Here is a 15,730-nt window from a genome sequence, read left to right as displayed (position 1 = left end):
ATTTTACGCCGGACTGCTTCACAAACGAGGGTCAATTCAACACAAAAGATGAACATGACGGCACATGCTAGTGGATGAGTTGAATCAACTCCACAGCAACTACATCAATTTATCCACTAACCATTCAGAAACGTCTAAAAGTTGTAACTTCTTCCTGAGTCTCTCCATCAGTGTCGACTCCGGTTTGAACAATGTAAGGCTGAACACTTTCGTCATTTTGGCTGCGTGAGATTCTCCAGCTTTGTTGTTGTTGAGCTGTTAAAGCTCCGCCCTCTTCTGGAGCAGCAGCTCATTTGCATTTAAAGGGACACACACAAATAGGGGCAAATTTGACTATAATAAATGATCTGTGGGGTATTTTGAGCTGAAACTTCACAGACACATTCTGGAGACACCAGAGACTGATATTACATCTTGTGAAAAGAGGCATTATTGGTCCACTTTAATTTCAAACCCTGCAGATCAGTCAGTCAGCTCAACACAGTGTTTCACACCATTTCACTTTCCTCAGCACTCTGAGGTAAAATGGTTTTGCATAATCGATTATGCTGATTACAGTTACGGAAAAAACACCACCAATCCTTTTTACACTTACTTGAAGTGTTTATGAGGCAGTTTGACCGATTACTATTGCCATAAGCATTTCATCAAGACTGATGACCTGTACAGTAGACATTTCAAGGACTCCATATAAAATATATAGCTGGTCCGACAGCGGTTACGGACATTAGCTTTCCTATTGCTCTGCTGATTGGTTTTATTGTTCAAAAGGGCATGTTTTATGGCATAAAAAAGGCAAGTGATTATTTAAAGACCGTGTCAAATAGATGCATACTTCGAAACAGACTGTGCTTTACCACATTCAGAATGCATGACAGAAACACCCAGACACACACAGTCTCCAGCTCTGACTACAGGACTAAGACATGTCCATAATTTCTCTTTACTACGCACCGACAGAGCCTTCTGGCACACAACAACACCGATGGATGGATGGCAGGAGCATTTTAAAGATGCAAAAGCACAATCAATACATGCTGTGCAGTAAAGTATGTGCAGATTCAGAGGATGTGAAAGAGGATAACTACAGTATTAATAAATATAAAAGGTAATCACATTGTGGTTTGGGTGCAACATCACACCCTGAGAGGTTCAAAACGGCTTTTAAAGATCTGATTGTGTGGTGGACACCATGCATCAGAGGTGGTGTGAATACAAACTACAGGCTACTAAATATTGACATAGACTGTTTATAAAGAGTGCTACATAATCAATAAATAAGAGTGTATCCATGAAGAGGCTGTAACGCTAGCGTTCTTCTCTTCAGGCAGGTGCGTCTTGAGCCAGACTTGAATGCTGATGGATGGTTGATGGATGGTTGGATGGGAGGGTGGAGGAGGGCCCGTGTCCCTGGTGCTCTAAGGTGAGATGGAAAATGCCGACGCCTGCATTACCTTACGCCTGCGCTCGGCTCTTTCACGCGAGCGCCGTCTTTTCTCACGGGCTTTCTCCAGCGCTTTCAGATCGGGCGCCTGCTCCATCTCCCCTCGGGCCTTTTTGATGCTCGCTGCAGCATGCGCCATAGCAACAGTCCTTCAGTGTCAGTAACGATAAGCAGAAATGATGAAGAAACGGGTCTTAGGTGACTTTCAAGCCCAAGGGCGGACGAGTAACACCCACTGTCACAGCTCTGGAAGTACGCAGGGAGAGAGAGAAACGGAGAGCAGAGAGAAGCGGCGACGCTCAACTCCTCCCACGACAGGTCTAAACAGACGATCTGCAGCAAGCAGCCTCCTCCTTCTCCCGCTCTCTGGGAAACCACATTTAAGGTGTGAGTGTATGAGAGAGAAAGAGAGAGAGAAGGGGAGGGGGAAGCATATAATCTTGGATAAAATAATCAGAGGTAAACAGGAAGAGGGAAGTAGGGCAGACCCATCCCCCGCGAGTCCTCAAGCTGCCGTTAGCCGCTTAGCTTTGGATTGTGCCACAATCGGTCAATCGACAACACGTCTTCCTGACCAATCATGTTTTTTATTCAGGGGTCTCTGAGGGGATGGAAGGGTGTGGCTTTCGTACTGTAGCCTACCGCTCGCTGTTGCTCAGGATGGGAAAACGGGTGCAGCCATGCGAGAAAAACAGGAGGGGGAGATGAAAGATTAAAGACACCTCTCTGTCTTCTGCGATTCCCGTCCCTCGGCATTCCCGCCACTCCCTCCCACCCGGCAGAAGAGACACTGGTGCAGTCCGCCTCTGTGCGGTAACGCTAGCTGGATGATTTCAACAAACACTCGTAGATGGTGTACTGCTCTGGTGTTACACACAAAGAGACAATGGCTACATTTTGAAAGATGATCTCGATATTTATACTCAAGCTTTTTAAAAATAAGAGGGATCATTAAAATTGCATTAAATTTTTACTGCCCTGAGGAAGCAGCATAATAGAAGATAGATAAGAATCTGTTATGTCCCATTGGTTTCTGAGAGCAGGACTAAATAAGAAAAAGAAGAATGTATGGAAGCTTGTTTCCGCCAATAAATAAAAAAAATAAAAAAGGTAATTGTGACTCTTTTTCTCACAATTCTGACTCTTTTCCCCTCACAATTGGACATTATAACGTGCAAGTGCGAGTTTATATCTCACAATTCTGAGACAAAAGTCAGAATTGCCAGTTATAAAGTCAGAGTTGCAAGAAATAAATTATGACTTTATATCACGCAATTCTGACTTTATCAAGCAATTCTGACTTTATAACTCGCAATTCTGACTTTATATCTTGCAATTCTGACTTTATATCTCACAATTCTGACTTTATATCTCGCAATTCTGACTTTATATCTCGCAATTCTGACTTTATATCTCGCAATTCTGACTTTATATCTCACAATTCTGACTTTATATCTCGCAATTCTGACTTTATATCTCGCAATTCTGAGTTTATATCTCGCAATTCTGACTTTATCAAGCAATTCTGACTTTATAACTCGCAATTCTGACTTTATATCTTGCAATTCTGACTTTATATCTCGCAATTCTGACTTTGTATCTCGCAATTCTGACTTTATATCTTGCAATTCTGACTTTATATCTCGCAATTCTGACTTTATCAAGCAATTCTGACTTTATAACTCACAATTCTGACTTTATATCTCGCAATTCTGACTTTATATCTCTCAATTCTGACTTTATATCTCTCAATTCTGACTTTATATCTCACAATTCTGACTTTATATCTCGCAATTCTGACTTTATATCTCTCAATTCTGACTTTATATCTCACAATTCTGACTTTATAACTCGCAATTCTGACTTTATATCTCGCAATTCTGACTTTATATCTCGCAATTCTGACTTTATATCTCTCAATTCTGACTTTATATCTCACAATTCTGACTTTATATCTCGCAATTCTGACTTTATATCTCACAATTCTGACTTTATATCTCGCAATTCTGACTTTATATCTCTCAATTCTGACTTTATAACTCGCAATTCTGACTTTATCAAGCAATTCTGACTTTATATCTCGCAATTCTGACTTTATATCTCGCAATTCTGACTTTATATCTCGCAATTCTGACTTTATATCTCTCAATTCTGACTTTATATCTCACAATTCTGACTTTATATCTCGCAATTCTGACTTTATAACTCGCAATTCTGACTTTATCAAGCAATTCTGACTTTATATCTCGCAATTCTGACTTTATATCTCGCAATTCTGACTTTATATCTCGCAATTCTGACTTTATAACTCACAATTCTGACTTTATAACTCGCAATTCTGACTTTATATCATGCAATTCTGACTTTATATCTCGCAATTCTGACTTTATAACTCGCAATTCTGACTTTATCAAGCAATTCTGACTTTATAACTCGCAATTCTGACTTTATCAAGCAATTCTGACTTTATATCTCGCAATTCTGACTTTATATCTCGCAATTCTGACTTTATATCTCTCAATTCTGACTTTATATCTCACAATTCTGACTTTATATCTCGCAATTCTGACTTTATATCTCGCAATTCTGACTTTATAACTCGCAATTCTGACTTTATCAAGCAATTCTGACTTTATATCTCGCAATTCTGACTTTATCAAGCAATTCTGACTTTATAACTCGCAATTCTGACTTTATATCTCGCAATTCTGACTTTATAACTCACAATTCTGACTTTATAACTCGCAATTCTGACTTTATAACTCGCAATTCTGACTTTATCAAGCAATTCTGACTTTATATCTCGCAATTCTGACTTTATATCTCGCAATTCTGACTTTATCAAGCAATTCTGACTTTATAACTCGCAATTCTGACTTTATCAAGCAATTCTGACTTTATATCTCGCAATTCTGACTTTATATCTCGCAATTCTGACTTTATATCTCGCAATTCTGACTTTATCAAGCAATTCTGACTTTATAACTCGCAATTCTGACTTTATCAAGCAATTCTGACTTTATATCTCGCAATTCTGACTTTATATCTCGCAATTCTGACTTTATATCTCGCAATTCTGACTTTATCAAGCAATTCTGACTTTATAACTCGCAATTCTGACTTTATCAAGCAATTCTGACTTTATATCTCGCAATTCTGACTTTATATCTCGCAATTCTGACTTTATATCACGCAATTCTGACTTTATAACTCACAATTCTTACTTTATATCAAACAATTCTAACTTTAAAACTCACATTTCTGAGAAAAAAAAAATCTGAATTGTGAGATAAGTCGCAATTACCTTTTTTATTTTTTATTTTATGGTGGAAACAAGCTTCCAAGAATGAGAAGAACAAAAAAAACAAGCAGTTTTTTATGGTCTATTGTTTATTTTATTTATTTTTTTAATGAATAAAAATGTCCCCCCTCCCCCTTAAATCAAGATATATGGGACAAAAATGTCCGTCTGTTCTTGTTTTTTTATATTTACAACGGCATATAGAGTGCTGTTTTCCCGAATATCAGCACAATTGCAAATGTGATAGCCTGTTGATTTTATTAAAAAATATATATTCAATAAACAAGAAGTTAATGTTAGGCGACTTTCATTTCAGACTTAAGACCTCACCTGTTTTCGTTCTATTTCACAACAGATTCACAGTAGAGCTGTTGAGCATCTCAGAGCAACTGAATGATTCAATGACTCACTCACTCGTTAAGACAATGATTTACTGCCACCTACTGGCAGTTTTAGTTTCATTACATTTTTTACATTGTTTTATTTTCTATATTTATATCTCACGTCTGATACAAATATGTGGGCTTTTATTAATGCAGTGTATATTATTTACCCTGAAAGAAGAAAAGTGATTTGTGATGTTGTAACGTGATGGACATGTTGCAACATGACCCAATATGACATAATTTGATCTGATTTAATCCAAAACTACACAAGATAAACTAAAATACGTTGCAATAAAAGACAATTGTTAACATTTTACTAACACTAAAACACTGATGTTCCAGTATCAATGTACTTACAGTATGTGTACTATTTTAATACTTACTGGGACTGAATTGGCAAACTTTTTAGTTTTAGTTTAAAAAAGTAGTCAGTTTTGATGTACACAGATAGTTTATTTAATACACTTCTTTTTGGAGCAGCGTTTTAAATAAGCATCACAAATTGAGCTGAAAAATTTACTTACTTTTGCATTTGCTATTGTTAAATGAGTGTTCAGAGATATATTTAAAAGTTTTTAATTTTTGTCAGATCTTGTTTCTCTAAATAATGTTAATATGGCAACAAGTAAATGAATATAAACTTTTACAGCCCTGCATTAATATACTGCAACTGAATCCTTTATACAAAACTCAAGTATGATATAGTGTGATTTCCCCCATAGCTCATTTCTAATTCATCGAATTAATGGTATTACAATCATCTAAATTATAGCAAATCAGATGCATTCAAAATTGCTGAAACTATTTATTTAACAAAGCACTAACTTAACTTCTCAACACAACACCACTGGCTCAGCTATGACTGAACTATTAAACTATTACTGGTCATTTGTGTGACTCTCGCCAGTAAATCTCGGTCCACAACTAATAGTGCACTTGTTAGGCCTGAGCAGAAGTCCAGCGAGGGCCCAGAAACCCCAGCGGCGCCTCAGGTTTAGTGTCAGGACATCGACTACGGCTCAGAGTAGAGTCTGGATTCATTACAAACACTTTATTGTGGCGCCATCTGCTGGTCATCTGTCCCCTAAAGCTGTGTCTCCAAACTCAAATTCAACAGAAAGCCTCATGAACAGTTTCAGCAACATTGTCTAATAATATTGTTATCCAGAGTTCCCACTACATTAGTTACTTACTGCACAAGGATTTTAAATGATTGTCTTTGGTGCACAAATATTCCCAGTACAGCCAAAAGACTGACAGACTGCAGGATTGAGAGGGTTTTTCCACTCACATAAAGCAACATATGGCCGATGATATTTTAGTGAAATCTATATTTCTATAAGTATTTAAGATTTGACTAATTTTCCAGGATTAGAGATCACAAAATATTTTCATTTTCATTTTCATATTCAGTACATTAACATTTCACTTTAATTACATTTAAACAATCATTAGGTGACAGAGAAAATACAAAAGAGGAATATAACTTTAAAAAGAAGGGTTATGATCAGGTAAGAGTTTCAGGCCTTAAATCGCTTCCTGCACCTTTAGAGGATCCCTAAAGATTCGCTTCTTCAAACTGAACATAATATGAGGAATAATGACATCAACCTTTATGTGACGTCAGGATTTAGAGAACAGGGAAGGTGACAGATCTGTAAGTGTGTGTGTGTGTGTGTGTGTGTGTGTGTGTGTGTGTGTGTGTGTGTGTGTGTGTGTGTGTTGAGAGTGTATTTGTAGCTATTCGAGTGTTTTGGAGTGTGTCAGTAGGCCGACACACAGGGTTGACTCACAGATTACACTAGTGACGCCATCTGTCTGGCTCTTCTCACACACACACACACACACACACACACACACACAATCCTCGCTGTACACACGGCCACACTTGGCAATACATGGCTTTACATATCAGCATTTGCAAACCGGGTTCACTGGAAAAATGTCTTATTCTGACTATAAGTTCCCTAACCTGAACCTGACAGTCTTCTAATACTCTAACGAGAGTTAGTTGACATGTAGTCACAAAGTTGCTTATAGTAAGTAGTTGAAAGTGGACCGCTGAAATAAAGTGTAACTGGGCTGCAACTACTGTAATATATTGATGACGTACAGTAAAAAAATCTATAACAAGTTTATTCAGTATCCTCTCTATTTCAAGTTTCTCAATCTCAAGATTTTACTCAAATGTATGCAAATTTATCTGCTATTATACGCTTAATAATTTACAACTTTCTGCAGTTATTAATGCATGTGATGCAATGTGGTGTAACGCCTTTCTACAACACTGTGCATCATGATTTACATATTTCTATTATCACAAGAGCTGGAAATATGATTATGGACCAACTGTTGAAAATCAAGCCTTTATATTATATGCAATAAAAACAAATGAATACACAAAACACTGCAATGAACTGACCACAGCATCCCCTGCTACTCTATAAAGAAAAAAGGGAAACGGTTTGGAAAATGGATGGATGGAGTTCAGAGACACAGTCAGAGTTTGGAAGCAGTTTGGCAGCCAGGGATCAGGATGAATGCTGGAGTCCACTACATGACTTTTGCCCAGATTTCAGCCCTGAGGAGGTGATACTGGGCGGTCGGAGCTGACAGATTTCACGGAGAATCGTGTAATGTACGACTGGATGATTATTTAGATTCAGACGAATCTGTCCAGCTAGTGTGTGATTCTCATTTTATCGTTTTGTGTGTGATAACCAGTTTATCTCTGTTTTTATTTACAAAGTCTGCATGATGCCTAGTGTTTAAAACACACACACACACACACACACACACACACACACACACACACGATCAGAATGTTTAGTTGTAGTTGTTGAAACCCGATTCAAACAACCAACTCACAGCCACGTGACCAAAGATGAAATCAACTGCAAATAAAATCCCAATACTTCATGCTTCAGCAGCTCTAAAACAGCATTACACTATAGCTGTGTTTCCATCCACCTATTTTATGCACATTTTGGAATATTGCATAAAAAAATGCTGGATGGAAACGCCAAGATGCTCATAAATTCTAAAAATGTGCATAAAAAATGCTCGATTGAGGCAGATACATTTTTCATCCTATAAGAAGACATGTGCATAAACTACGATGGAAACGCATCCTTCGAATAAATCCCTCTTTGCCTCAACAGAGGCTGTGATTGGATAACTGGACTAACCAGAGGACCAATCGCATCGCAGCATCTCAAATGTTGGTTTGGTGCTTCTGAAACGCCCGAGTCAAAGTCTGTCATCAGAATGATTCAGTTTCACCAGAAGCGTCTCACACGATTGTGTTCCCAAACACCAGCATCACATGACAGCGTTTATCGTGTTTATCTGACGCTCTGAGACAAACTCATTTATGATGGAGGAAAAAAGAGCCCGATTGAAGCAACTTACATTTTTATTACTGATATTTTGCGCCAAATTTCCAAGAAAGTGATGATTTTGTTCTCTCGAACACATGGGATGGAAACGCGGCTTTATTCACAAATGTTTTATGCGATATTCCAATTTTATGCATTAGTTAAATTGGCAACTTTGAATGGAAACACAGCTATTGTTCACTCATTATAATCCAGTTTGGCTGGTTTTATACAGTCCTCGTGCAAAAGACATTTCAGTCGGTTTGAAGTCACCATTACGGTGATGAACGTTCCCTTTAGTTGAGGCTCTCGTCTTTTGTCACATTAGCTATTATCTTTGAGCAACTGCTGAAAATGCATGCAGTCACTATTGTCTGCAATATTTTATGCTCCTCTCTACTGACATGCACCTTTGAGCGCTCTTATGGAGATATAGTGGCTGTCGGTTCTCAAATGAGTTTTTAATAACAGCAGCTTCTAATTTTAAACTTTCATTACCAGAGTTATTATTACCTCGTCTCATAGCCCCTGTTCTTGTACAAACTGCTTATAAGCATATTTTTCTAGGTTTTTGTCACATCTAATGTTTTTGTTTTGCAGTACACAAGCTCTCTTTTAACTGAAATATTTTGACATTTCTAAGTATAAAACACTGTGCATGTGAAACAGAACACAGTTGTTATGAAGATTAAGATGAAGTTGCTTAATTAGAGTCTTCATTCACATCTGAATCATAAATGCTGATGGACGAGTGACGTGTTCAAGTTATCGGTTTTCTAAATGAATGGGTAATAGAAGCACTAATGAATGTTTTAATAGAAAAAAAAAAAACTTACGGAAGAGGATTAGGGCCAAGCAATAATAAAAAAATAAAACCATCTCGAGATTAAAGTTGTTAAATTTCGAGAAAAAACTCGTTAAATTTCGAGAAAAAAGTCGAGATAAAATGTTGAGAATAAAGTCATTAAATTACAAGAAAAAAGTCATTAAATTACAAGAATAAACTCATTAAATTACGAGAAAAAAATCGTTAAATTACGAGAATAAACTCATTAAATTACGAGAAAAAAGTTGTTAAATTACGAAAATAAACTAATTAAATTACAAGAAAAAAGTCGTTAAATTACGAAAATAAACTCATTAAATTACGAGAAAAAAGTCGTTAAATTACGAAAATAAACTCATTAAATTTCGAGAAAAAAGTCGAGATAAAATGTTGAGAATAAAGTCATTAAATTACGAGAAAAAAGTCATTAAATTACAAGAATAAACTCATTAAATTACGAGAAAAAAGTCGTTAAATTACGAAAAAAAAAACTCATTAAATTACGAGAAAAAAGTCGTTAAATTACAAGAAAAAAGTCATTAAATTACGAGAATAAACTCATTAAATTACGAGAAAAAAGTCATTAAATTACAAGAAAAAAGTCATTAAATTACGAGAATAAACTCATTAAATTACAAGAAAAAAAGTCGTTAAATTACGAGAATAAATTCGTTAATTTAATGAGTTTATTCTCAACATTTTATCTCGACTTTTTTCTCAAAATTTAACAACATTTTTCTCATAATTTAACGACTTTTTTCTCGCAATTTAATGACTTTATTCTCAACATTTTATCTCGACTTTTTTCTCGAAATTTAACGAGTTTTTTCTCGAAATTTAACAACTTTAATCTCGAGATGGTTTTTATTTTTTTTATTATTGCTTGGCCCTAATCCTCTTCCGTAGAAACTTCTAGTAGTTATAATTATGCTGATAAGGAATCAGATGTGAGGTGACAGTAAAATGGATTACATGTTTCATGACAACCAACAAACACACGAGGGTGAGTAAATGAAGACTATCATGTTTGGAAGACTAAAGGCCCGTTTAAACCGACTTTTAATGATTACGATAAAGATATCGTCCTAAATGTAAAAGAATAGCAGAGTCCACATCACCAATAATGATAACGTCACAGAGGAACGACACTGTTGGAATCACTTTCAGAATGATGGATGATAAAAACCCCGACAGCCAATCAGAATCCATCCTGCTTTAAGAGCTCGAGCATTTAAAGAGACAGAGCGATATCGTCCGCTGGCCCGAACCCTTCATGAATCAGACCGCTTAACATTAAGATGCAGTTAAAGTATGAAATGTGGAGCAGCAGGTTAAAAACATTTGAATCAAAGCTAGATAACAGTGCCCTGGCAATGGGATATGAGGGGTTTGATATAAAGCCTTACCTGAGCTGTTGCTCTCGTCACCATTGCAACACTCATGGGTGTTTTGAGAGATTTCAATGAGGTAGATCCAAAATCAGGAATGCCGTGAATAAATAAAAGCAGGGAACAAGAGGTAGAGCGGATGTCTATTGAAGAACCAGCCACTGTGGATGGATGGATTACTGAGGTATTAGTACACTGTGATTACACACACACACACACACACACCGAGATGCTCGCAGGAAAAAATGCTTAGAGGATTAAGTGGCTAGAAATAGTGGAGTCTTCAACTGACCCAGAATCAGATCTTAGTTCAGTTATACGACAGAGAAGCCCTCTAGGAAACACACACACACACACCGTCGGCACAGGGGACGTCCAGAGCTCAAGCGATCGGTGCACAAGGGCAAATTCACACCATATTTCCACGTTCGCTCCAAAAGAGAGAGACCTCAGCCAGCATTCGCTTCTTGTCTAAAACCGGTGCAGATTAAACTTGGACAAACCTGTTAATCATCCACTGCGGTGGATTTGTGATGTTTATGGGCATTAAATCTTGCCAACCCTGAGCCAGAATCTCTTTCAGTGATATTATGTCCTATTATGAAACGATAGCTGGCCTGACCGAGAGAAGAAAGACAAAAATGAAAGGCAAAGCCGTTTTTTTATGTGTGAAATCTCTCTTTTATGAACATGTTGATGTTTTAATGCACATATTAATGCCCATCTGCACCAGTGTTAATGTGATATCAGGGATCTGTCTACACATAAACACACAAAAACAAGGTGATAAAAACAACAAGGAGCCTAGGAGAGACAGGCTTGAATTGCTTTGGACTGTAGGCCAGTGATTCTTGTGATTTACAGTCAATATGCAAGCAAGACAATTGATTTTTCGCATGTGATCTATGTTTACAAGGACTTTTAGTTTGCATTTAGCTTCTGTTTTCACTTCCTGTGTCTAATTTAGTTCCCTGTTTGCTTGCATGTATAACAGTGACGGGAGAAACAAAGCTTCTCGAAACTTTGAATCAATTGAACCAATTGCTTCGCCAAATGTTCGAAGCGTCGTCACACGCTGCTGACCCCTGCTGGTCAAAACAGTGTAAGTGCAGCGAAAACTCAGTCAAATCATGCATAAAAACACCTTTTACAAACCAACTGCAGTGTTTCATTGAAGGTGTCATCTATTAAATGCAATCTCCATAATATGTGATATTTTATTAAATTGTTTTGTTTTATCAGTCCCTCCAGAAAAACGCGGAATTTTTTTGTGATTGTTGCGGGCTAAAATGCTTGATTTTGCGGCACGTTTTCTTAAAAAACACGATGGAATATGCAGGGTATTTTTGCAATTTTATGCGATGAAATTGCGGGAACTTGCAAAAACTGTCACTTCACAAGGTTCCCATGGCAATAGGGGGAAAATAATGGCGCTTTACTAGTGTGACGTAAACGCAACATTTTTCAACTTTCTGCTAAGATATATGTGACTTTTTTGCAACGAAAATGCAGAGATTATGAAATCATGCTAGCCCCGCATATATTTTCCTTGCTGAAATCGGCAATTTATGCGGCGAAAGTGCGGCGTATTTGAAAAAAATGCGACCCCCGCATAAATATGTGGACTTTGGCTGATTATGCATGAAATCAGGCGATCGCATAATCGCGTTTTTCTGGAGGGACTGAAATTTTATGGAGTTGGTTAATCAGACCATAAGAGACTTTTAACTATAATTCTTCCTTTGTATTATACAAATGTGTTATTAAATGTCTACAAATGTATAAAACTGATCTGAGATCATGTGTTCACAGAGATCATCGCCCCCTAGCAGCGAAACACTGACATTTCGAAACGGTTATGACGTAACGAAACCTCGTTTACTGAAATCACGTGACTTTGATACGAGCTCTGAACAACTGGTTAGAAACTAATGATTCACAAAGGTTTCGAAGCTTCACCAAGCAAATATTTTTTGTATTTAATAAAACCTGCAATTAGATCTACGCCTCAACTCCTTACACTACAATACTGACTTCTGAAACCACTTATAATACAATACAATTGTCTTTCTTTTATTCAATTGGCAGTCCTAGTTTGGCATAATCACAATCCCATGATGTTACAGCATCTTCCTCTATGAAACAGGTCTTTGATGGGGCTCATGAATATCATAATGGGCAAAACAAAGATAATTTCAATGTATTCATTTGTTTATTCATTGTTCTGCAATATTATGCAGTACCAAAAGGAATGTGACATCACAGTTTGCGAGTTTATTAAGGTCTCCGAAGGGAGTCGATTTCAAAGTGCTGTGGGGCAAACCAATAGAAATGCTATACAGAGATCCTCCTACAGATTCTATTAGCCGGTGTCGTTTTGCAAACTTGGAACAAAATCAATAACAGCCCAGGGGACAAAGTGTGCTGTCGAACAGAGCAGAAGCTTATGTAACGCTTTACAGCTTGTTTCCAGCCCCATTCCAACTACATGATGGACATATTGAGCAAAATATGCAAGAAAAGCTATTTTGTGATAATGAACATTTATCGGCATGCTTTTTGTTCAAATATTACCTTTCATGTAGACTGTAATAGATCTGTTCATGAATATAAAAGGTCTACAAAGTTTTAAAGATCAAAGTGCATGGCAAATAAAGTTATTGTCTCCTAAAAGAAAGAATCGATTCTGAACTGCTGAAACGAGTTGTCAGCAATTCCAGTCTCACTTCCTGTTATAAACCAATATAACGAATTTGCACATGCTCTATGCTCTTTCATTGGCTGAACAGCATCTGCTTTGCCCCGCCCTCAAACACTGTAGTTGTATCTGAGACTGGAAGAGTTTGGTTTGTGTTGTTCATGCCAAAGCAAATCCACTTTGATGGTATATGTTACGCATATTCCATCATATTTGTGTTAATATGCCAAAACACACATTTGACAGTGTAACCCCTATTCAAGTCAAGTCACCTTTATTTATATAGCGCTTTTTACAATGCAGATTGTGTCAGAGCAGCTTTACATTGATAACTGGTATATCATTTTGGCTGCACAGCAGCTCTTAAAGAATAACGTAAATGCAGGCAGATCAAAGCACTGTTGAATATCAAATGTCAAGTCAAATGTCAAGTGTCCCCAACCCTACAGTTCGAACCGCCTGCTCTAAGCATGACTCGAACCCAGGTCTGCCGGCATAACAAGTAGACCGCAGTCTCTAGCATCTTTTGAGATCAGGGGAGTGAGGTTTACACGCACAGCTCTTACCGTCCTACATCCGTTACATTCACCTCCCTAAACCGCACTCCCATCCGGGTCACGGCACCCAGAGATGGGCACTCGAGTTAGTGACTCGGACTCGAGTCGCATTATAATAGACTTCAGACTTGACTCGGACTCAACCTGAAATTACTTCAGACTTGACTCGACTTGACACAAAAGACTCATGAATATTTTAAAAACAACTCAAGTCTTTTACCCTAGAGATAGAGATAGAAAGAGATGATAATCCATTTATTACTAAAAGCTCATATTTTAATATATCACAATCATGTGTAGAGTTTTCTATTGACTTAAACATTCCGAGGTTTGATATTATCTGATAATGACTGTCGTCAATAACAATGAAGCTGTATGACTCACTGGCGCCATCTTGCGTCCACTTAGCAACTGTTTTGAAAATGACTGTATTGAAAATACTGGTGTTGCCAGGACTATTGTTTTGTACATTGTAATGGATTATAAAGTAACAAACTGGATGTACATTATCCCTTACACCGTAGGACCTTAATTTCAAACAAAACAGATGATAGAAAAATCATATTGTTTTGTCAAGGTATATAATACAACTAGGATAATAAAAAAAGGATTTGAATATGAGATTTTTTTTATTATTATTAATTTTTTCAGACTCGACTCGGACTCGTGACAAAAGACTCCAGACTTGACTCAGACTCCAAGATGAAAGACTCGTGAACGTCTCTGATGGCACCAATGTAACCCACTATAAGCGGGACTCGAACCCGGGTTCGCTGGCATGTGAGGCGGGCCTTCTAACAAGGAGGCTAAAGACCGTAGTCTCTAGCATCAATCGCTAGAGCGCCACTTGAGATCAGGGGAGTGAGGTTTACACGCACAGCTCTTACCGTCCTACGTCCGTTACATTCACCCCCCTAAACCTCACTCCCATCCGGGTCACGGCACCAATGTAACCCCTCCTGTTGGAACCGCCCGCTCTAAGCGGGACTCGAACCCGGGTCCGCTGGCATAGGAGGCGGGCCCTCTAACAAGGAGGCTAAAGACCAGGGGAGTGAAGTTTACACACACAGCTCTTACCGGCCTACATCCGTTACAACAGCAACATTTGGCAAAAAATACACTAAGCTAATAGCCTGGCATCTGTCTTGCTCATCTTATTTTTGACTCAAGCAGGTCACTGTGAAGTTTTACCTCCAAAAGGTATCCATATGTACACATTTGAAGAAAAACAGTAAGGACAATGTCATTTGCTCCAGGACGCAGGTCAGATTTTCTTCCTAACCTTCAGACACGAATAGTAAACCAACACAACCCCCTCCTCAGATGAATAATTGATCAAACCCATATAGCCTGGAGCTCACCAAGACAGGGTTCATTAAATGGGGATATGATTTCCATATTTTCAGTTTTGGGCTGAGATAGAGGTTTGACTTTTTTCCTACTCTTTATTGTGGCAAGAAGAAATAATAAGAACATGAACAAAAGAGACCTGTCTGCCTTAGAGACTAGAGAAACCTAGATTCTGGGATGATATAGTGCAAAGGGAGGAGGAGTGAATACAGCTGTTTAAAGATACAATTTTACATTTAAAACTTTTCAAATCAAGGCCAAATGAGGTAAAGTCTACTTCAGTGAGTAAATGCCTGATCAAAATAGTTGTACGCTTATAAATTACAGTGGATTGTATAGTATAATATGAACACAATATATCTAATATGTGACCTAAAATAACTATTTTTAGTGTTTTTTAATC

General features: G+C 37.6%; 1 protein-coding gene across 7 annotated transcripts in view; it reads right to left on the bottom strand.

Moving 5' to 3' along the window:
• The window catches only part of ank2b (ankyrin 2b, neuronal), an 85,944-nt gene extending 84,154 nt beyond the window's left edge, over window positions 1–1,790 (bottom strand). For 3 of the 7 annotated variants that reach the window (XM_048186435.1, XM_048186440.1, XM_048186441.1), the window contains exon 1: window positions 1,455–1,790. In XM_048186435.1, coding sequence (XP_048042392.1) covers window positions 1,455–1,583 — 129 coding nt within the window. In that variant the 5' untranslated portion in view covers window positions 1,584–1,790. The remainder of the gene's footprint in view (window positions 1–1,454) is intronic. The other 4 variants (XM_048186437.1, XM_048186436.1, XM_048186438.1 and 1 more) reach the window with 3 other exon arrangements.
• Between the last annotated feature and the right edge of the window lie 13,940 nt (window positions 1,791–15,730).

Source organism: Megalobrama amblycephala, linkage group LG3, assembly GCF_018812025.1.
Source record: "Megalobrama amblycephala isolate DHTTF-2021 linkage group LG3, ASM1881202v1, whole genome shotgun sequence".
Taxonomy (NCBI): Eukaryota; Metazoa; Chordata; class Actinopteri; order Cypriniformes; family Xenocyprididae; genus Megalobrama; species Megalobrama amblycephala.
This window is presented reverse-complemented; position numbering and strand designations above follow the sequence as displayed.